The sequence below is a fragment of the Misgurnus anguillicaudatus genome, chromosome 7 (genome assembly GCF_027580225.2).
Source record: "Misgurnus anguillicaudatus chromosome 7, ASM2758022v2, whole genome shotgun sequence".
Lineage (NCBI taxonomy): Eukaryota > Metazoa > Chordata > Actinopteri > Cypriniformes > Cobitidae > Misgurnus > Misgurnus anguillicaudatus.
Window position 1 is genome coordinate 35785955 of NC_073343.2, and position 22973 is coordinate 35808927.

At 37.6% G+C, this 22973-nt stretch overlaps 2 protein-coding genes across 3 annotated transcripts; both read left to right on the forward strand.

Moving 5' to 3' along the window:
- Positions 1–1167: 1167 nt before the first annotated feature.
- Positions 1168–17171, forward strand: spred1 (sprouty related EVH1 domain containing 1). Its single transcript, XM_055171823.2, has 6 exons — positions 1168–1787; positions 8586–8754; positions 9057–9225; positions 11748–11797; positions 13207–13356; positions 14709–17171. Exons 1-6 carry the CDS (start codon positions 1759–1761, stop codon positions 15360–15362), a joined length of 1221 nt encoding a protein of 406 aa, XP_055027798.1. The 5' UTR covers positions 1168–1758; the 3' UTR covers positions 15363–17171.
- Positions 17172–18479: 1308 nt separating this feature from the next.
- fam98b (family with sequence similarity 98 member B) lies at positions 18480–22444 on the forward strand. 2 transcript variants are annotated; one of them, XM_055171824.2, is made up of 8 exons: positions 18480–18639; positions 18976–19124; positions 19432–19560; positions 19786–19961; positions 20251–20331; positions 21188–21304; positions 21521–21688; positions 21787–22444. In XM_055171824.2, exons 1-8 carry the CDS (start codon positions 18602–18604, stop codon positions 22000–22002), a joined length of 1074 nt encoding a protein of 357 aa, XP_055027799.2. In that variant the 5' UTR covers positions 18480–18601; the 3' UTR covers positions 22003–22444. The 2 variants fall into 2 exon arrangements, with proteins under 2 accessions (XP_055027799.2, XP_055027800.2); XM_055171825.2 differs by having other exon boundaries at positions 19435–19560.
- Positions 22445–22973: the final 529 nt, after the last annotated feature.

Sequence of the window (22973 nt, forward strand, 5' to 3'; positions counted from 1 at the left end):
AAACCTATTTGTCAAATCACTCACTCCTTCTGAAAAACCTCAAACTAGTTTAGATAGTTAAGACACTATTTACAAAACTCCAGCACTTCTTTTGCAAAACTCTAAACACAGGCAGCAAAAGATAAACACAACTAAAACGCACAGTTATCCAGTAAACAGAACAACTTTTTACCAATTGTACAGAATATAAACCGGCTCATAGTGTACAGGTGGTCCCTTACAAATATGGTAAAAGTGTTGTAATCTTGTTTTTTTTGGTGTATTGATTACTGATTATTGATGAAGAGGAAGAGTATGTTGAAGATCAGGACCCTATAGAGTTAATGCGGTTGTCCTGTTTAGGTGTTGTTGTGTCAGTGGCATCATCAGAGAGTTGTTCTTTTGTTTACTGTACTGGCTTGTTGCATGTGATGTGGATGAAGGCTTACGGTCAGAAAGACGCTGAGGATGATGAGACAGAACTTGTGATAGATTTTAGTGTAAAATGTTTGTTGTAATGTGTGTTGTTATACTGTGTACAATAAAAATGTATTTTTCGGTGACCATAAACTGTGGATGTTGTGCTTTGTGTTTTTGTTTTTTGCTGTAGTGCCTAATGAATACTCTGTATTGCTTTTTATATATGAGGGTTCAAAGGTCTTAATTGTCATATGCATAGTTCCCTGTACATTTTAATTCTTACATTGCTTTCCACACCAATGCAGTTAGGGAAAACAGACACAATAGGATTACAATAGAATAAAAAGTAATTAAATAAAAGAAAACATACTTAACTATTGACTGGTTGTGTTTATCACCTAAAAGCATTGTTTGATTTTGAGCACAGATGAAATGATTTTGAGGTTATTGTTTGAATTTGCCAATATAGAGTCAATGGTTCTGTGAAAATTAAATTTGTGAAAGTGGGCAACAATTTCAAAAAATGTATTTTAGCAGTTTAATTTTTTTTTTTTGTAAATCATTATCTAATATATATCTGGAGGTGACTCAAAATTATTACACCAAATCTAGTCATCAAAAGCCTAAAATTACCATATTGTACAGGCAGAATAAATAAATTCAAAGCATAACATTCATTTCATTTCATTTCGTGTGTGTGTGCGCGCGTGTGTGCGTGCGTGCGTGTGTCAGCGGCGCTGTGGCGGAGGGATTTCTCTGGAGCGCTCAGGCCACGCGCTCTTCCGCCCAGTTTTCCGATGCGCTTCGCCTCCGCTGAAAATGGAGTTCTCGTAAAGCAGGTCTCTCAAACTTCCCTTGAAGAATTCGCATATTTGGGAATTCCTGTGATACAGTTTATTGGAATCTAAGAACGCACTTACCTCCAGCCTTTCTGGGTACATTGTGAACATGTAAAAAAACGAGGGCTTTATTTTCTTGCTGAAATACGGCCGTATGAAGTTGTCTATGAAGGGAGTCGCTTTATCGTTTCTTGTGGATTTTCCAAACTCGCCTTTTCGGGATTTGGGGATTTTTGTCGGATCAGGATGAAGAGGACGTTGAATATTTGCCCTCTGGATGTGATTTATTGGGCAGATCGTCTGAAATATTGGTTTCATTGGTTTCATACACCATTCCCGATATGAATTCAGTGTTTTGGCTTTTTGTGCAGCATGCTCGACTGCACATCTGATCGGGTTTTATCAATAACGGCTTTTCCTGGTGATATAGTGGTGAACATGGAAATATTTATGCTTTATTTCCCCGTCGTGAGTTTAAGCTCGATGTTATTTCCAGGTTTTGGATCCCCGTGAGAAAAAAATGAACGAAGAATCAAATCCAAACAGCGAGTGAGTGTGAACACACACACACACACACACACACTTTATATACACACACACATGTATACAATAAGATTTTATGTCTGAGCTTCTTCTTAAGTAAAAACTCTTTTATATATAGTTTTCATTATGTACACAAATATTTATTCAACAGTAGACACACACACACACACACACACACACACACACACACACACACTTGTGCTCATCAAAGATCCAGCTGATGATTTTATCTTTATTGAAGACATTTGATGTCTGATCATTTATGGCCTAACTTATTATCTACAACTGATTATGTTGTATGACACTATTTTTATGAATGTGCTACAGATGTCTTCTGATCATTTATCTTTACTGTCGAGTGATGTCTGTTTATATGAAGAGTTCAGATGCAGAACCTCAAGTTTATCTGGCATGTTTTCATGCATATTTTAATCAGACATTTCTGAATGATCTGAAGCTGAGATTAAGCGAAAGTATTTGATAGATGTATAATATTATCATTCGGTTCATTTCATGATCTTCTTTTTGAAGTTTGGCGTTTAGAGGCTTTTGAAAGGGAGTTCTTCATTAACCAAACTAAAAACCACAGAGCAACAGCAGAAATGACACAAAGCCATTCATCACACTACAGTCACTGCATGAGCTGTCAATCAATAGTGTTGTAGGCCACACCATCTCAAATTACAGCAAGAGACTGTTAGTAAATAAATGTGCTGTTGTGTAAGTGATGTGTAGTGATATTAAATACTGCTGAGAGATGAAGTTAATGTTGGTGTCATCCATTAGCGCTGTGTCTTAAACCTTCTGAGCTGACAGCAGCCCCGCAGTCGCCATATTTTTCTCAATCGTCACAATCCTCATTCATAAAAATGACAGAAACCCGGGATTTGTCGGCAGAGTTTGCTGCCCAAAGGGCACGTTTGGCGAAGATATTGTCGCCATGTCGCACTTACGCGTCTGTCAGCGATATTTGTGTAAATGTTCGCGCTGGAAGAGACTCTTGTTGTTGAGAGATCACGTGACCCGCCTCCATTCATAAAGAACCTCACACACGTGATGGCATTACTTCTGATACACACACACACACACACACACACAAGATACAGTACACGGTTTAGCTCAGGGTTCACTACATTATAATTGCATCCATACTGAAGTCCTGTCAAGATTATTTATACAGAATTAGTGCAGCTTCTTCCTGCAGCCCTCAAGTCGACAAAACGCCATATTTGTGTTTGAACCTTTGGCTTCATCTTCATAAGTAAAAAACAGAAGTGAGGATCAAGTCTTTACTGTGAAAGCAGATATGTTAGTATTTTGTCATAGTTAAAGAGCACCTATTGTCCGATTCACTTTTTCCTCATTTCCTTTGGTGTGTATTAGTTAATGTTAACCATATGCAGAATGTACATTCCCCAATGTATACCATGAAGCAAGTTATCGTCTCCAACATAAATCTCTTTTCTTGGACTATAACAAACACACAGATTTGTAGACAACAGTTTACTTCCTCAGATTGTTGATGTAGTAAAGACCGACATTATGATAATTCGTCCCCGCTTTGACTCACAGCCTGTAAGTTAACTCCTGTTAGCAACCAAATCCTTCAAACATGGTAAGAAGCGTCACATTTCTGGGTGACGTCAGGCCAATCACAACGTACAGATTAGCTGGCCAATCAGGGACACAGAACTTTTCAAATCTGTGCGTTTTTAGGAAGAGAATGAAATCTGGAGCTACAAAATTTACAGTATGTGGAAAATAATGTGTTTTTTAACCATAAACCACACAAACAGATTGTATTATAACAAATACACAAAATAACCTTGTTTTTTAGCAATGAAATAGGTGCACTTTAATAAACCACATTCTTACAGGTTAAGATGTGATCAGGTGGTTGTTTACACCTGCACTAACTGACCGACCGCGTGTATTTTAATCTGATCACCAGCAGCACTTTATTTCAGTGCAGTATATTAGCTTGACTTTATATGATCTGTGTCTGTCGCTGCACATGTCAGATCGATCAGGTGTAAATGTATCGTTGCAATGTTTGGTTTTAAGTTAACACAGGCATTGACAGACAGTCTTCCACTACTGTAAACAGAGACTCTTTATCTTAAACAGGATTAGGATGTTCAGATAAAACTCTTCTGCTTGTGATCCTACAGATGTTTTATGAAGTCTCTGTTGGACATTTTAAGTCTAGGGATCACAGGTTTACTGTATAAAGAAAAGGTTAAACTATCATTTCTTATAATCACAGATGTACAGTAATCAACACATCTGATCATGATTCACGTGTCTTATCACAGATACCGTACAGTATGGTAGGAAGCACAGTGTAATTGGAAAAAGGTTTTTATTACTTTAGCTCCAGTACTGTATTGTGATTCATTTTGTTTGGTGTGTTGCAATTCAAAACTGTAATATTGTAACATTTTACTTGTTTCATTCGAAAATTTTAGAAAAACAAATACCAAATAATTAGGTATAATAAAATAAGGGGAACCAAAACTGAACGTTTTAAGAAATCATCATTTACTTGTCCTCCTGTCGTTCCAAACCTGCGCAAACAAAAAGCAGAATAGCCTAAATCTACTTTCCTTGTATGAACAGAAGCTGCTATGAAAATAAATGGTGACTGAGGCTGTCAATCACAAATATTTACAATGTTTCACAGAGGAAAGGGATGAAATGGGATTTTGGGTAAACTATGCCTTGATAAAACATACTAAAATAAATCAAATAAGGACCTTTAAATGAAACCTCCTACATTTGATGTTATGGTTAAAACACAAAGTAGCCCGTTTGAAAATATAAAGTTATATCAAATAACTTCAAGAGCTTTTTCACTTTGATTTTTTTCATGTTGCTGTTTAAGTGTAAAAAGATCTGTAAACGTACAAAGCTCCAGTGCAAAGGAGGATATTTTTCATGATTTTCAGGAGCACTTTTGTAAGTCTTTGTTTAGTTTTCTTCTTAGTTCTGGAGCTGACGCTGCTCTTTGATCAGATGCATTTCACTATTTCACTACAGTAACATCTCTTCCAAGACTTTATCATCATGCAGGTATGAAAGCTATTCTGTGCGTCTAAACCTTATGGCAATTACACAATTATGATTGCTCAAAGTTACATTTAATGCCGATGTAAAATGCTCTGGTAGCATATACCTGTGAGTGCGTTATGTTATTTTCGATGCCAAGTCAATCCTAAATGTAAAACTCTGAGTGATTTTCAGGGTTAATAAAGACAGTAGCACCTTTTAAACGCTGCATGTGTTTGTGTTTGCTCTGTGAATAGTGCTCATGATAATGCGACAGAGCGAGACTCGATGTCAACAGTCTTTTGAAAGCTAGTCTTGGTAAGATATCCAAGCAATAAGCAATCTAACCTGTGTGAATTCAGTCTAACTGAGTCATTCATAAAATCAAACCGCAATGTTCAAGACTAGGGGTCCGTTCTTCGTACGCTTACATCCGAGATCAAATAACACATCCGAGATGTTAAGATCTCACTAAATCGGTTCTTTGAACACCCCTGCTGTTGATGATTAGTATTGCAGGATTGAGTTAGTTATATCTGAGATCACTGCGTGCTCGTGCGCCGCATGGCAAGCCAATACATATCAAAAGTAGAAACATTGATCAGCACCGCTGTGATTGGCCAGTTGTTACAATGGCCAAGACCACGCCCATTTCTTTTAACCCCTGTAGTGCACAGGCTATTGATGGAAGGTTATTGTGAACTTTTCATGGCGCTGCATTTGTAAACCCAGCTAAAGCTATTTTTGTACCTTTATCTTTACATATCTTTAATATTCATGTCAAAGATTAAAATCAATGATTGTAATCAAACTTTGATGCTTCCAAAGTCTCTTTTTAAAATAGAATAAAAAACAGGTGATGGTCCTGCATCTTCATATGATGACCGAGTAGAAGTGATGTCTCTTAGGTTTAATATAAACTCATTAATTGTACAGATGATCTGTATGCAATACTTTCATTACTGGCGAAGGAATGAATGTTTAATCCTCTTTTCATTGTAAGTTTTCCCCTCTTTTATGGAGTTGTAGATAATACACCAACTTTTTTAGCAGTTCCCAAGAATGTGGTGTATGTAGCATAAGTGAATCTTTAATGTTGAGTTTAGGTCAAATGAGCAAAAAGTGCAGCTGTTTCTGATCATTGCCATTTATTTAAGAAATCATGACATTAAATTTGATCATCTAAAGAAAACAAAACTTAAACTGGAGACTGCTTTGCTTCAAAGGGAACTGATTTTACACTGAGTAATATTCTTTATTGTACATCACATCTATTACTGCCGGGTAAAGATGAATGATTGCTGTCTTGTATACAGGAAAATAAAAATAAAAATGAATGTGGTCTTAACCATGCTTGTCTTCATATTCGTTTAAGAATAATAATCAAAACTGCAGTTGCACAAAAACAAGTTGCACAATTTTATAAAATTATTATTATTATTATTATTATTATTATGAAATGGATGAATAGACCAGTCGTCTGTAGCGTGCAAAACATGATGTGAAAATCTAGATTAGATGATAGAAATCTGTCACACTGTTCTCTGAAAGCTGTTGAATGATGTCTCTCCGTCTTTTATCAACTCCTCTTCAATCGTCCTTTACTCAAACGTAAATTAACTTAATCAACCAAATGTTTGCTGTTTTATATCTTATTTTATTTGACGCTTGTCATGTATGCCATTCAGTTGGAATGATAAATAGATTATTATTTTTACAGTTAATGTCGCTAATGTAATCTTTGTGAAAAGAATTGCAATAATACCACGAATTTCATACTATAATTTATTTTGGAGTTGTTATATCTATTCTTTTTAATTATTTTTATAAAATTTCTTTGTGTATGCTGTTGATAGATTTTCTGTAAGACTGTTTTGCAACAATACAAAATTTTAAAACACACTATCCACTTGTTTCTTGGCGTAAATGTGGGCGCCTCATCTTTGAGCTTTCCTGTTTATGACTTCCGGTAAGCCACTAAAGCTAATGGTAGTCTATTGTGAAGGACACAAGTGTGCCGTTTTGACTGGCTGTTTAATGTTAATTATGAAATCCAGGAAGACCCACATAATTTGTGCAGTTAGGGGTTGCCATAATAGCTAATACACACGCTGTAAATCTCTACAAAACATTTGTTTTAACCATAATCCATGCACAAGAACTGCATGTGTATGTGGCACACATGCACTCATCATCTGTATTTACATATAAATCCAGTAAAACCTTTCATAGAAACTACCAGTAAACAATACATACAATAGTTATTCAAAAACAACTAATATTATGCTGATAAAAATATACTGATTTATTTATTTTGCTACTATATATTATTACAAAATGCAATTACAGTACAGAATATATACGACATAATCTGCTTAGTTCATGTTTATAATAGTTCATAATGTGTTACTTGCGTACTTTTGTTATGTTTTAAATGAAAAAGCAAATACTTTAAAAAGTAAGCTCCTGTCTCCACCAGCGTAAGGAGCAATGTAATAATATTTTTATAAAACAAAAACAATACGCAATACATGAAACGTTAGTAGTTTAATATGTTTATTATGGTTTATTCAAATAACTTTTAATGTGTTAAATGAGAAAGATACTGCGGACTGAGTCCATTAAAAATTGCTGTTTTAAAAAAAATCACACCTTGGTATGATTGGTAAAAAGTCTTGGTAAAATCCATGTACAAACACTCGACTGACTTTCCCATTGTAAAGATACTGGTATGTCTCTCATTGAAGATCAACAACACAAAATGATTGAATATATCTTCACCACTTCTTAATTTCATCCTCACACTGGTTCATACATATTAACTGTTTAAATCATGTTTAACGCGCGCTCCCACTGCACTGTTTTCTACCGGCTGGCTATTAAACCGGAATTCTCTTACCGGAAAGGAAATACGTCACATCACTTACTTTCGCGTTTGAGAAAAAGGTGGATAGAAAAAATGTGAACTGAATATGACTAAAATAATGTAAGATTGTGTTTGGTGACTTATACATTGAACTTATGATAAAAACATAAGATGAAGAAATTTACTTCCATACCTCCAAAACACTCTTTGTTCAATATCTTAACCAAAACACATCAAAACTCTTCTGACAGTAAGAGAAAAAGACCAAAAGCACAGATTGTAGATATATGTAAAGTAGATAAATATTAAATATTAACCTCGCATTAGTTTCTGTCCCGCTCACCCCTACTGTACTATAATATACAAGCATATCTGTTTTATTTTTCTCTTTATGCTTGTCAAATATCAATACTAGGACCAGAATGTTGATATAAATGTAAGTATGAATTATGTTTAGGGTTATTTAAATTTAATTTCTTTAATCAGGACAGTTCAGATGTTAAATGAAGCCATTCGAAATGTATGAGAGAGCATCATTTCATTCAGCTGTGTCTTTTACTGAAACTCTTCTGATGTTAATATTTGACCAGGATTCAGTCCTCAACGAACTTTGATCTTTCTTATTTCCGGCTGCATTGTAAGGTGCTTATCTGATCTGCAAAACTAGAAAAATTAAAGCTGGACGGCCCTTCCAGAGCAGCTCTTTGTATTTCAGTGTTTTATATTCAGAGTTTTATCACGTTGTGTTTCATTGAGAAATCATCAGCACACAGTATCTGATTCAGTCCTCACACAGATTATTAGAAACACAAATACGGAGATGAATGTGTTAGATGTGAAGTATAGACGCTGTGATGATGATGATGATGATGATGTTGTTGTTGTTTCAGTGAGAGTTATGCACGTGTAAGAGCTGTGGTTATGACCAGAGACGACTCCAGCGGCGGCTGGCTTCCTCTGGGCAGCGGAGGTCTCAGCTCCGTCACCGTCCACAGAATAAACCGAACCGACGCTGAGCCCGACTTCCTCATCCGCGGAGAGAGACTCCGAGACAAAGCGGTAATGACCGGTGGATGACATCATCATCATTCAACATGTTTAGATTTGAGCTTAACATATACGTTTTTGAATGAAATATTATTCTTTCATGAGCTTTTCAGTGAAAAGTGCAAATGATGTCTTGGAAATACTCTTCAAAATGTTTAAATAAAAGAACTGAATAGCTTTCTTCCATTATGGACATCCAGTATTTTACTTTTAGAAGCTTAAAATATACAGGGTTGAATTTTTCCTCAAGAATAACGTGCATGAGGTTTATGATGTGTTAGGGTTTCTGATAGAGACCTTTGTTGTATCGTCAGGTCGTCCTGGATTGCAACATAAACAGGGATTTGGAGTATAATAAAGTCAACCCTATCTTTCATCACTGGAAGATTGACAATAAGAAATTTGGGCTGACCTTCCAGAGCCCCGCGGACGCCCGAGCCTTCGACAGAGGAATACGGAGGGCAATGGAGGACCTGAAGCAAGGTGGGTTCTTCGTGTTCCACTTAACCAGTACCCGAGCGTAACCTTAACCAGAGAATCTAACTAGTGTTTAACTTCTAAACCCGTAGATGTTAATAACAGGAGAAAACACTTCTTATTTATGCTTCAACATGCTGGATTGTCTCTGTTTGCAGAAGTAGATATTTCAGTCCCTGTGTTGTGTTGGAGAGCTTCTGAATAGTACTTCATCTGGCATATACTGTTTGTGTAAAACTGTCTAGATGGATGTTGTTTTATGGTGTTGAATGTCTGATCTTCGTGTATGAATGCAGAAGTCTGCTGATGATCTAGTGACGCGTCGGGCTGTGCAGAGAAGGAAATGAGAGTAGCAGAAATCCTCCTTTAAAAACACAGATGATATAATGTCCTAGTTTGTCCCCGGGCAAGAATTTGAACTTCTTCTTAAATGTTTTCCCAAACAGATGCGATTCATGAACAGAGGTCAGGACAAAGCTTTGGGAGAAACCAACACTCGTGCTCTGGGACACTAAAAGAAAAACATTTGTAGTTTTAAAAATTACATCAGAATTTTTTTTTGTTGCCATGAGCCATTTCAGACTTTTGAATGATTCGTTGGTTTCAGAAATGTGGTGAATTCACACAACCTCTGCTTGTAGAAAATAAATCAGAGCAGATGAAGAGAAGATCAAGCAAGTTTAATAGTATCAGTACAGTAATAGCCAACGACTAATGCTGTGTGCCCACTAACAATGTCTCTTTCAATGAGTGCGTTTACATGCACAGTCTTACGCCGATTATACTTAATAAATGTGTGGTCATGTAAACGCGTAAAACAGTTTTCTTTTATCTGGGAAAGCCCATAAACGGAGTAATCAAAAACTGATCGTCACAGGTAGGTTTTTGCTCATTGCCCCAATTTCGTGTGGCATGTAAACACCTTAACTTCATGTGCGCATGTCTCCGCGTGTGACGTTTATCTTTTCTAGAAAGCAAGTAAGCACAAAGTAATGCATAAAAGTCAGCGCTCGACTCAAGCAGTTAGCAGAGAAACTGTGAAAATAAAAGCTGATGTTATATTTACAGGTTTTGCAGACACGAGAAGACAGATTTCCCATCAACGTTTTGAATGACTATTATGTACTATAGGCGGTGATGTCACTGCCTGCTAGAAACCTGACAAATCTCCAAGTCCCATGTAAACGCACTTGTCTGCATAGCCGGTTTAAACGCATGAAAATAGCTTTCTATAATATGCTAGTTATCTGCTTATTCTGTTCATGTAAACGCACTCAATGAGGCCTTCCTAATTCTGGTTGTCGTAAACAAGCGAGCAGCGTTCACTGCAATAACTGACGAGAGATGTAAACTCCACTGCTTGGCTCTCATTGGTAGTCACTCAAGATAGTCGTTCATACATTTCTTAACTTTGTCGTATTGCTGGACACGCCCACTTCCTGTCGCCAACAGTCACAGTCGCTCGTGTTGCTGGAAGTCGGCAAGCTTCCAATAAAATAATTGAGATCATGTTGCTCTGCTCCTGCTAGTCACTGGCGGTCTGAACGGGGCTTAAGGATGACACAAAATCAACTTGAATCCATTTAATCGTGAGTGACCCAGTTTAAAGCATAAAGCCGAGGTACAGAATGAGGACCAATGAACTGTAACCTCGCGTATTTAACATCGTTGTGCTCAATTTGTAAACAATATTATTTCAGTATTCTAATGATACTAAAGTGTCATCGGGTAGAAATGAAGGATTACTATAATCTGCGTGTTTGTGTGATCTTTCATTTAAAACATAGATCTACCAGAGTTGAGAAACACAAGTGATAAGTGATCTTGACTTGTTGGATTATTTGTTTGGAGTGGAATTTTCCAGTGGGGTGCTGTTGTGTAACGCTGCGTCTTCTGTATTCCTCATGCATCGCTCTAAACCGCAGCGCGTCTGCTTAACGTGCAGCTTGGTTTCTGTGGCAACGGGGCACATAATGCACACAGCGACGGTGGCCTGCATCTGCTCGACCATCCACACAAACACTTCTGAACTTCACTTTCACCAAATAATACTGTCTGAATATACTGACTTTATAAAGGATACTTTACCCAAATATAAAACATATTCACTCAACATCAAGTACTCAAACCTCATTTCTTCAGTTCAACACACATGAATGATTTTAAAATGTCATCATATTACATGGGAGGCAATGAGCTCCAAATAGCACATCCATCTATCATTATATGTATTTAAAATTTCAAAACAATGGATTTAAGCATTGTCTACAACAATTTAGTATCTCAACACCCTCTGGTTGTCAAATGTTAGTCAAACCTGTCGAGTCACCGTATACATCCACAGTTAGGGTTAAGAGTCGACGTAAACGGCCTTAGAAAAGCTTCATCGTTTGTAACTTTAATTTCTTTTATAATACAGTCCTTGTCCTGCTGTGTATTACTCATTGCTTTCTATGAATACATCTAACACTGTTGGAACATTGCTGTGGTTTATCAGACTGAATGAATGCTTGTGATGTCACCTGCAGGACATCAGCAGTACGGTGATCCAGATCTTCCTGAAGATCCATCAGCACAGGTGAGTGAGGGCACACGCACGAGTTACATCATCTTTATCTCATGTCACGTTTGGGATTTCTAACGGGTTACGGCATCGACTCTCGTTTGCACCGCTGTCCCTGCGGTGCGCTGGAATTTCATTCATATATTATGGGGCTAAAAATGTGAATCTTACCCACGATCAATGCTGCGGCAGACCCCATCACACGCCTGTTGCTAGGCAGCAGGAGAGATGCGGAGAATGTGTCACCATGGCGATTCAAAGCCGGAGTTAGTCACGCGCTTATAATAGTGCAGAATCTGAGCTAACTCCTTCAGTAAGAGACTCTCATCATCATCATCATCATCATCATCATTTTGTTTCCTGTCAAATAAGACCACGTGCCACTAATGAAGAAAATGCTTTAAATGTTTTATGTCAGTTTTGGGAAGACTTTATGTTTACAAAGCATCTGTAAAAATTCAGTCTCAGTGTCTGTGCTGTAAGTTTGTCAGATGATGCAGGGGCTTCTGGGACTTCTGCTGTCTTTCTGTTACTGCATGTAAAACTTCGTCAGATGGACGTCTGGCTGCTCCATCAACAGACTGATGAAAGTGTGACTCAGAATGCTGCCTCTCTCTCTCTCTCTCTCTCTCTCTCTCTCTCTCTCTCTCTCTCTCTCGCGCTTTTTCTTTGTCTGTCTTTGTCTCTCAAATTTATCAAACAGAGATGATGTTTTCGTTTCTACATTAATTCCTTGAACTGATCCATCATTAGACCACAGGAAGAGATACTGGTTATGTGTCTGCTGACAGCTTTCTGTCATGTGACCGCACACGCACAACTATTCATTATATTTCCTCTTTCTGTTGTTTGTGGAGTGATTCTGAGTGTCACCGAACCTCCAGTTTTCTTTCTTTCTCTTCCTGAAATGATGGTCATAAATGATTGCTTCTGGCCGTAGCGATGCATGAATGTCTGTGATCCACTGAGGTGAAGTGAAAACAAATGAGCAGTAGTTTGTGATGAGATGTGTAGATCCAGATGGTCGTTGCCAATGTCATGTCTCAATCCTGGGTCCGGTCTCAGTCATGAGTCTTGAGCCTGACAAACATTGAGTTGACAGCGCCCTCTGCAGGAATAACCCAACACTATGAACACTTTGAAGTCAATTGCTCCTCATATTAATTGTATTGTGTAGAAATGAAGTTAGGGTTGGCCAAATATAAATCCGTTTGGCTACTTAATGTATGTCTATAAATGATTTTATTTGGAAAAAAAGACACAACTCAATGCAATGCAGTGTATAAGGTAAAGTGTTGATGGTATGTCATGTTATTGGTTAACTTTAGGTTTATACGCTCATAAGCATTAGATTTGAGGTGGATGTAGATTTCATAAATTTGACTGAATGTAAGTTTTTCTTTAATTGATTCTTGCTGTGCCAGGTTAAGGAGCAGGAGTCGGTCTGTTCTCCAGTGAGAGAGCTCTTTACTCATCGGGGTATCGTATCTACTGAACCATTTCGTGGTTCTTATGTACGAGCTCCACCCTTTGATGAAGGTCTTACTGGCAACCACTGCTTCCTGGCCCCACAGGTACCTAAACTAATCAATCACTTGTCTACTGCTTTAAAATCACCTACGTGTCAGGAGTAAGTCTGTAAATAAAAAGAGGAACAACCGCACACTTACATTTGCTGAGACAAAATCTCACAGAACATCATGAAGTAAGTTCACCTTGCATCACCAAAAGCATTGTTATAACAATTAAACATTTCCTTCTTATTCAGAATACACTGATCTTCTTTTGTTTTTAAGTCAAATCCAATATCCATGTAAATATGAGCACAAACATGACGCACAACACATCTCAATGAGTGCTGTTTGAGTGTTTAAGTATTGTGTGCGCACATACAGTGGCAAGAAAAAGTATGTGAACCTTTTGGAATTTCATGTTTTTCTGAATAAATTTGTCATAAAATATGATCTGATCTTCATCAGGGTCAAGGGTATTGACAGACATAATGTGTCTAGAAGTAATTACACAAAAAAATCTGATCTTTCATGTCTTTATTGAACAAACTCATTCAACATTTAAAAGTAAATGAACCCTTAGCATTAATAACTGGTTGACTGGCAGCAATAACCTCAACCAGGCGCTTACTTTAGCTGTGGATCAGACCTGCACATCATTGAGGAGGAATTTTATCCCATTCTTCCTGGAAGAACTGCTTTATCTCTGTCATCATGTGTTTGGCACTTCTTCAAGTCAATCCATAGCATCTCTATTGAGTTGAGGTTTGGGTCTGACTCCAAAAGGCAGATTTAGTTTTTCTGAAGCCATTCTGTTGTGGACTTGCTGCTGTGTTTTGGGTCGTTGTCCTGTTGCATCACCCATCTTCTACACAGTTTCAGTTGACGTACAGACATTCTCACATTATCCTGAAGAATTGTCTGATATATTTGGGAATTCATCTTCCCCTCAATGATGGTCAGGCCCTGAAGCACTTACTTTCACTTTTTCCACAAGAACTATGAGGTTTTTTGGTTGTTCTCAATAAAGACATGAAAGATCAGATTTGTTTTGTGTTTTATTTTTGGACGCATTGTGTTTGTCGGTGCCCTTGACTTGGATGAAGATCAGATTATATTTTATGACAAATTAATTCCACTTCTTGCCCCTTTATCAGAAGCAGAAAACCGCATCTCAAGGCTTCAGACAGCATGCAAATGTTAACTGAGTTCATGTTTTCTTCTACTGGAATGGACACAGTTACACAAAATGATAAAAAATGTTGCGATTATCCTGGTAAACACAGTTAGTTAAGCTACCTCCTCAGTGGTAGCAGCTGATTAATAAAACGCATGTGTACCGATATTGGTATCGTACCAATTAAAATCTGAATGGTACCCAACACTAATCCGGTGGAATTTTCACTTTATTTCAGGTTTCCTTCAACACCACACGTCACGTAAGCTTTCAGATGGACGATGAGGAGATCGTTCGCATCAACCCGCGCAAGGACGTTCTCATTCGAGGTTACGAGGACTACCGACACCCCGTCCTTTGGAAGCGAGACTCGGAGCGTGCGGATACAGACTTCACCACCACCTTCTCCAAGCTGGACGTGGGGAAGTGTGAGTATTTGTACACGGAGGGCACGGTGTCTCACGGAGGCACCAAAGACTCCATTAAGACCGAGCAGCCGTCCCCTCTGCCGAAGCGCAAGACGTCTCGCAGGCGTCGCGAGGACGGCGAGCGCTCTCGTTGCATTTATTGCCGTGAGATGTTCAACCACGAGGACAACCGGCGGGGCCAATGCCAAGACGCCCCGGACCCTATTAGGCAGTGCATCTACAAGGTGAGCTGCATGCTGTGTGCCGAGAGCATGCTCTACCACTGCATGTCCGACTCGGAAGGGGATTTCTCCGACCCGTGCTCCTGCGACACCAGCGAGGAGCAGTTCTGCGTGCGCTGGCTGGCCTTGCTGGGTCTGTCTCTGGTGGCGCCCTGCATGTGCTGTTACCCTCTGCTGCGCGCCTGCCACCGCTGCGGGGAGGCGTGTCGCTGCTGCGGGGGCAAACACAAGGCCGCGGGGTGAGACCGGCCCTCAGAGAGCATCCTTCGTGTTTTTCATTCGCCCGAGTCGGGTGACGCCAACCTCGATGCGCGAGGTTCGATTGAAGTGGCTGTCCGTGGCCATCGGGATTCTGCGGAGCTCGCAACACGAGGAGGAAAGTCCTTCGGTAAACGGGAGAGATGGCTTAAACGTTTATTAACACACAAATAAAACGACGTGAGACTGTCAGATAGTGTGTAACTATGTAAATGAGATGTTGTACAGAGATCAAAACTTTTTAACAATTGTGCATAAAAATGATATACTGTATGCTAAAAGGGATTTTAGTTTTTGCTTTATTGTGAATTTGCAGTGATTTTAATGTGGCCTTTTCGTTTGACTTGAGCAAACGGCGACCGATGGTACAGACGCTATAGAGTTATTTACACACGTTAGATTGGTGTTGTTGAAGGTTATATAGATTTCACGTTCAAAGCAGTTTTATATATATATATATATACATATATTTTAGGAATATTCCTTCCCTATTGATTTAATCTCTTTAAGGTATTAACAGTACACTGTCCTGTTTTAGTAAAATTTGATTATTGGTGTTTGTTGAAGGAGATCCACATGAATTAATCAAAGCACTTACTGTAGAAAGAAACGCAATTTTGTGTCTCGTTTCGCTCCGCAGCAAGACATCGATCACAAACACTTTAAAACACACAAACAAAACTCTTCTTAATAGAAACCCTTTTTAATGTAACATAATGTAAAACTGATGCTGGATCTGCAAATATAGCAGACATCAGCACATTTTATTTTCTATGCAAATATTCCCACAAACTCATCTACTTGTACAGCACACACACACAAAAGCTTGGGTACAGATTTTTGTGTAAATAGTTCAGGCTATATTTAAGCAGTGATTTGGTTGGACGATAGAGATATTTTTGTTGTATATTGTGGTATAATTTGACAACATTATGTACATAAGTCACCTTTTAATATTATTTCACATTGAAAAGTGGTGGAGGATGTGGTGATTTTAATAGAGATCCTTTTTAGTTTTGTATACGGCTGTCAGATAAAAGTAAATTTGCTGACTTTGATCCACTTTGGAAGCTTGTCTTACTGACGCTGCTAGAAACAATCACTAATTTTGCATTGCAAGAATATAATTCAGACTGTTATAATATGATCTAGTTCTCAAATGTTGTTTTTAACTTGGATTATACGTTTTCATTGGTATCGTCTGTGTTGATGGTTTGTGTTGCTCTTCTTGCACCTGAAATTGTAGATTTCTCCGGTGATGGCTTTTCTTTTGTAACTCTGTGCATTTCGTTTAACGGTGTGCTGCTAACGTTTCGTTTCTATCCTTCTTTCCTCTTCATGCAAGTATATTTCTGAAATCTATAATGTACATGACTATTTCTAGGTTATGAAATGGCAGCGGGTTGAGTTGTGTGACGGTTCGTTGGACATCAGTTCAGTGCTTTGCTTGCAGTAGTGATGTCGTGTTTTTGATGATTGCAGTATCGGTCAGTGATCTTCATCTGCTTCTTCATCCCTGATAAAGTGCCTCACATTAACACTCAGCTCTTCTTGCTTTATTATCTAAAGTATGCGTAGGTACTTTTGTCATGCTTTGAAAATACTAAATATATGATGTAATATTTATAGTTCAAATGTAATTCATGTCATAGTTGTATTTTCTCTATACAGATGTAGCTTGTTACTTATATAAATATACAATGTAAATATGCATACAAATGTTTTTATGTTACACCATGTACACTTACTACATCAATTAACATTGCTGTAATAAAAAGGAACATTTTAACTAGTGCTGCTGTGTGTGTTCATGTGTGAAGATGATCACTTTCCATCACTCTGTATGTATATTAGGAGATAACAAAGACCTTAAACAGTCATGGTGAGAATTATTGGCACCCTTTGTAACAATGAACAAAGAAGCCTGTAAAAATAAATAAGTAAATGTTCTGGTTAGGGTTAGGGTTAGGAGGACTTGTGGATTTGTTGATAAATGATCTCCAAACTCAGACATAATATAAGACGACGCAGAGCTTTCATCTTGGCAAAAGGCTTTAAAAAATGAGAAAAGTGTTACATTAAAAGGTTTTATTAATTGTACTCATGGTGTACTGGATAAAAATTATTTCACATTGATTATTGTTGCCACATGTTGGGTATTAAAATTGTTTGTAAATAAGGTTAGGCATTAATAAGTGTTTCACTTCAGCCTAAACCCCTTCAGTCATTGCTATACTAGAAACATTCTGTTTGTGTATGTTGTTATGTTTGAATGACTAAAGAAAAATAAACTACTACTATTATTATACAACTATTATACTTCAATCAAATGTTTTTGTTGTCAGTTTGTAAAATGTTTTTTACTTTAGTGATCTGAGATCATCAGTGACACACTGCAGGAAAAATAAAATGATCAAATGCATATTTGTGCTTTGCAGTTCATTACATTTTAGTAAGACTGTAAATTTCCATTTTGATGAATGAAGTTCAACATATTTTTGTTACAGTTATAGGGCGAGACGTGTATGCAGCCATATCACATGAATTCACATGAAATTAAATCAATTAAACACAGATTGTAATCTTTACTGAAGTTTTACATTAAAGTGATTAAATGTAGAAGAACAGCGTTTATTTGAAAACTAAAACCTTACTACAACCACCCAAAAATGAAGTGAGAGAGAACTAACTTAACTAACTTGAAAATTAAACTGGGAGAGAGAAATGAAGATGAAATATCCCCAAAATATCCCCATATTTTTCTCCATAATTTGGGAGCGCCAGTGAGCCGCTTGTCTGGGAATCTGAGTACGGTCACAGTTTATGTGTGTTTACTGTAAAACTGATGTTAGTGAACACATCTTAAATCATATTTACGTCCACTTGTGCGTCAGCCGTATCGACCAGTAAACACATTCAAGTAAGTTAAGCACGATATTCGCCAAATCCGCAACAATAAACATTCCATAAATATTTAAATAAGATAATCAGAATGTAAATATTTTAACCTAATTTAAAATATGAACGGCGTGAAATTAACACACGTACATCTTGTTTAATCGTTCAAAGCTCGTGATTATTTTGGGGGGGGGTGTTGGCGGAACCTTTCTTTTGGTGTCGTTTCTTCACGGTCTCGTTTGAGCGACGGACCACTACGGATGAACGTGCCAATGAAGTCCTCTCAGATTAATCAATGAATTCATAATATTGTGCGTTTATTTAAGATGGAGAGCGATGTACTGGATATTCTGGATCAGGTTGGGTAAGTGGTTGATCAGTCACGTGTTCATATTTCATTTAAAACATTTTGATTCAATAACACAACAGAAACACTCACACATTTCTGTGATAATGATGATCAAGAAATATAGTTTTTAAAAATCCATATAGTAATACATACGTGAAGATATCTAAATAAAGAACTGAAAGATTTTTTCCAATATATAATAGCCTACAATGTTTTCTTTTCAGCGTTTGACCACACAATGTTTAATATTTAAGTGGTTAAAGATAAAAAATTATTATGAATCCTATTTAATATGAAGGTTTCTGTCTGTCAGTGATTATATGATGTTTAAAACGCAGTTTTGATGTTTAGATATGATGGGCCGCTGTCAGATGAGGAGTCTCTGTTAGCTGCATGTGAGCGAGGCTTCAGTTCATCTGAATATATCAATCTTCTACTGCATCTATCAACCCGACTCGCCCAAATCACTGATAGACCTGCAGAAGAATCTCTGATCACAGGTAAGCATATATAGACGGTATTGTGTGTGTGTGTGTGTGTGTGTGTGCGTGTGTGTGTGTGTGTGTGTGTGTGTGTGTGTGTGTGTGTGTGTGTGTGTGAGTGAGAGAGAGAGAGAAAGAACCTCCTCTCATCATCATCATCATCATTGTCGTTGTTCACTATCTGTAGCTCATGTCAGTTATAGACTTAATTGACTGGAAAACATGTGTCATTAGTTTATCAGGAAAGGCAAACATACACATTTCTAAAACATTTGAAGACTTCCTGATATTTGTGTAATGTTTGTATTGTTGTGTTTGTGTCCAGAAGATCCTGACAGATGTTTGCTGGAGCTCAACAGACTGCTGACAGAGTTCTGCTGTCCGTATAAAGACGTCGTCTCGGGGTTAATAAACGGGGATGCAAAAGACACAAAGCACCATTTGAAGATCCTTTGTAAGTTAATTTCGGTTGTAACTAAAGAGCCGTTTGCCCTATGACACCATTACCCAGCTCTGTTCCTGGACACATTTTGGAAGACACCTCATTCAGCTTGACAGCTCATCCTCACAGAGCAGTTGTATCTAATCTGTTGTATTGTTCTTCCAGGAGAAGCAGATGATGGTTTACTGTTGATGATGTTCAGTGTATCGAGTGGCGTTTGTGTGTTTTATCATTTAGTGTTTTTGGGCTCTGAGCTTCAAGCTGCTGAGATGGTGGCCTGTAAAGCAGCGACTGACACAGATGTGGAGTTGGACGCCTCTCTCCAGGATCTCCGAATGATTTGTAAAACTCTGAATCTACCCGATCCCAAACGACAAGAGGCCAGAGATACGCTTACTGCCATAGAGAAAGAGGTGCTGTTTCTTACCTCACAAAGATTTCTTTGAATGAATCCATATTAAATCATATTTAAACAAAGACCGTCATTGAACGATTGAAGCACTTTAATTAGTGATGATGAACTAAAAGAAGAGCACACTCGGCTCTGTGTAAATGATAAATTCACGTATCTTCTGCTTTTTCTCATGTCTAAACTTCTGCTGTATCGGATTTGTTCAAGTAATGTTTGCTTTTTAAGAGTTTTCAAACGTATACATCAGTGTTAGATGCATTAAAACAGTAGTTGTACCTTTATTTTCTCAGGTGTGTGTTTTACTCAAGAAACTTCCAGAAACACACATTGGAAATCCTGCATTCAAGTGTTCACTTGATGTTGAGAAATGGGTGAGATCTCATTGTTTTCTCAAAATTTTAATGGAATTCAAAGAAACCTGTCTCTTTTTATTTTTTACTCATTTTCATGTCAACCCAGATGTATATGACGTTCTTCAGGACACAAAGTAATATTTTTTGCTGTGGATCAATATAATTTGTTTATTTAAAATTGAATTTGACTCCTTTTACAAGTTTTAAATATTAAATCCTTTTATGACACACAACTACCCTTTTTTTTTTAAGAAGATAGATATATTAACCCACTGGAGCTGTTTGAATGATTTCTGATGAATGTTGGTGCTATAAAGTCCTGCCGGATGACACATTTTTGCAGACCAACCCTTGGAAGTTAGCGAAAAGCCAATTCATTTTTCCAATAGACTTTTAAATTATTGCAAAAAATAAGCTCTGTGTTTAACAGAGAAGAGAGTCTTCACAGATGAACAGCAAGCACCTTTATGAATTTTAAAGTCTAAATAAGTTTTTTTTCTACTAAATGCATTTAGACTTAAAAATTCAGCAGTGTTCTGGTAACTTCTGCGGTTGGCCTACAAAAATACATCATCCCTGTGGCACTTACCACATATTACATGTATGACATAAACCTACAGGGAAGGCTTATTTTATTGAAAATCATTGTTAGCTGACGAAAGAAGTCAGAAACGTCTGGAATGGTGTGAGGTTGAGTAAATGATGTGAATGCTTGTTTTAGTGTTTGGTTGACCACATTACTTTAACCCACATCCCATAAATGAGCAAACATTACAGAGAGTAGTTGGATTCCCCCCCCCATCTTTATAAGTAGAATGTTTATGAAAATGTGTTGCTATCCATGTCAAGTATCCTGTGTGTGTTTTTTCATCAGAATAAGCTGGAGGAGATAAACGGTGTTCTGTCAGCAGATTATGAGTGTAGACGTCGTATGCTTATCAAGCGTCTGGATGTCACCGTACAGTCCTTTAGTTGGTCTGACAGAGCGAAGGCACGTGGACTTAAACACCATCACATTTACTCCACAGAACAAACATAAACATCATTGATCACAGTAGAGTTATGGTCCGTAACGTCAAACATGAAGCATTAAAATGACACCTCATGTTTGAAGGAGGTTTAAAAGTGAAGTGTGTCAGATTTAAGCTGTTTGTATCCATCTTTATTTGTGTTTCAGTTCATCTTATGCAATGATGTTTTTCTTTAGGTGAAAATTGATCGAATGGCCAAGGCGTATCAGTCAAAGAGATATTCATTAGCATTAAAGTCATCAGTAACTCTGGCTCATCTGCTCGCTGCCCGAGATGACGTCTGTAACGTGGTGAAAACTAGCAGTGGCTCGTGCAGAGAGAAAACCACCTGCGCGGTTAACAAAGTACGTTGAGTTCACTGAAACTACATTGATCTTTTAATCTTGGTGATCTTTGGGGTTCATTTCAAGTGCTGATTTAATGTATTTAACTGAATAATTAGATTCGGATGGGAGCCGTTCCTGATCGCGGCGGAAGACCGTCTGAGATTGACGCTCCTTTGCCTGAGATGCCCGCCTGGCAGAAGAGAGCTGATGGAGGAAACCGGGGTGGCAGAGGAGGAAGAGGAGGAGGAGGGAGTTGGAATTCAGGTGGATCCAGAGGTCAATGGACACAAGGCAACTGGAGAACAGGAAGAAAAGGACATTACTACCACTGAAAGTGTTTCAATAATAATACAGTGTTGTTAGGAACGTGTGATTGAATGTTTTTATGACTTGTTAGTGTAATTCACAGATACTTTTTATACACATCATAGCAAACTGTATCATGTTTTTTAAATGGGTTACATTAGTCTCTAGCTTATGATCTGATCTGAAGAAATTTGTGTGCACTCTTTATGGTGGTTTTTAATGTGGGTGAACATTTATACAGAATACAGAAACTCATTCAAAATCTCAAGATAATTTTTGGGCTTTTTTTAAACACTGGACGCTACAGGAGTGAAAGTAAAGTTTTTAGTCAAAGCCCCACAACAGAAATGTCTCCCTAAAATGTAAAATCTTTGATCAGTAACACACAACTAATACACATGATTATGTTTACGTGGATGTCTTAATAGGGAAATATCATACAGCTAATTATATATGACATAAACTCCATCATGTTTTATTGATTCTTTCTATCAGTTTAATTTGTGTTACAGTAATAATATATCTATAAGAATTATACAATTTACAACAACAACAAAGCATCTGAACGTGACGCCATAAGTAAATATTGAATACACACGCATCATTCTGATATCTGATGTGTAAGAGTCATTGATTCATGTCTAACAAAACAAAAGAGTCATTTCATCCAAATAGTTGTTTTCTGAATCTGTGAAGAACAAAGATTGATTCCTAACATAATGTGTCTAAAAATAATAACACAAAATAATTCTGATCTTTCACGTCTTTGAGAACATCCAAAAAAACCTCACGCTGCTCGTGGAAAAGTATGTGAACCCTTGAGTTAATGACCTCAAAAAAGCTAATTGGGGTCAGGTTAAGATAATACGTTTGGAGGTGTGGACTACAGCTACTTTAATGATATAAAAACCCCTCAAACTTTTGGAGTTTGCTCTGCACTAGAAGAAGACGCTTATGTGAGCCATGCCTTGTCAAAAAGAGCTTTCAGAGGAGCTAT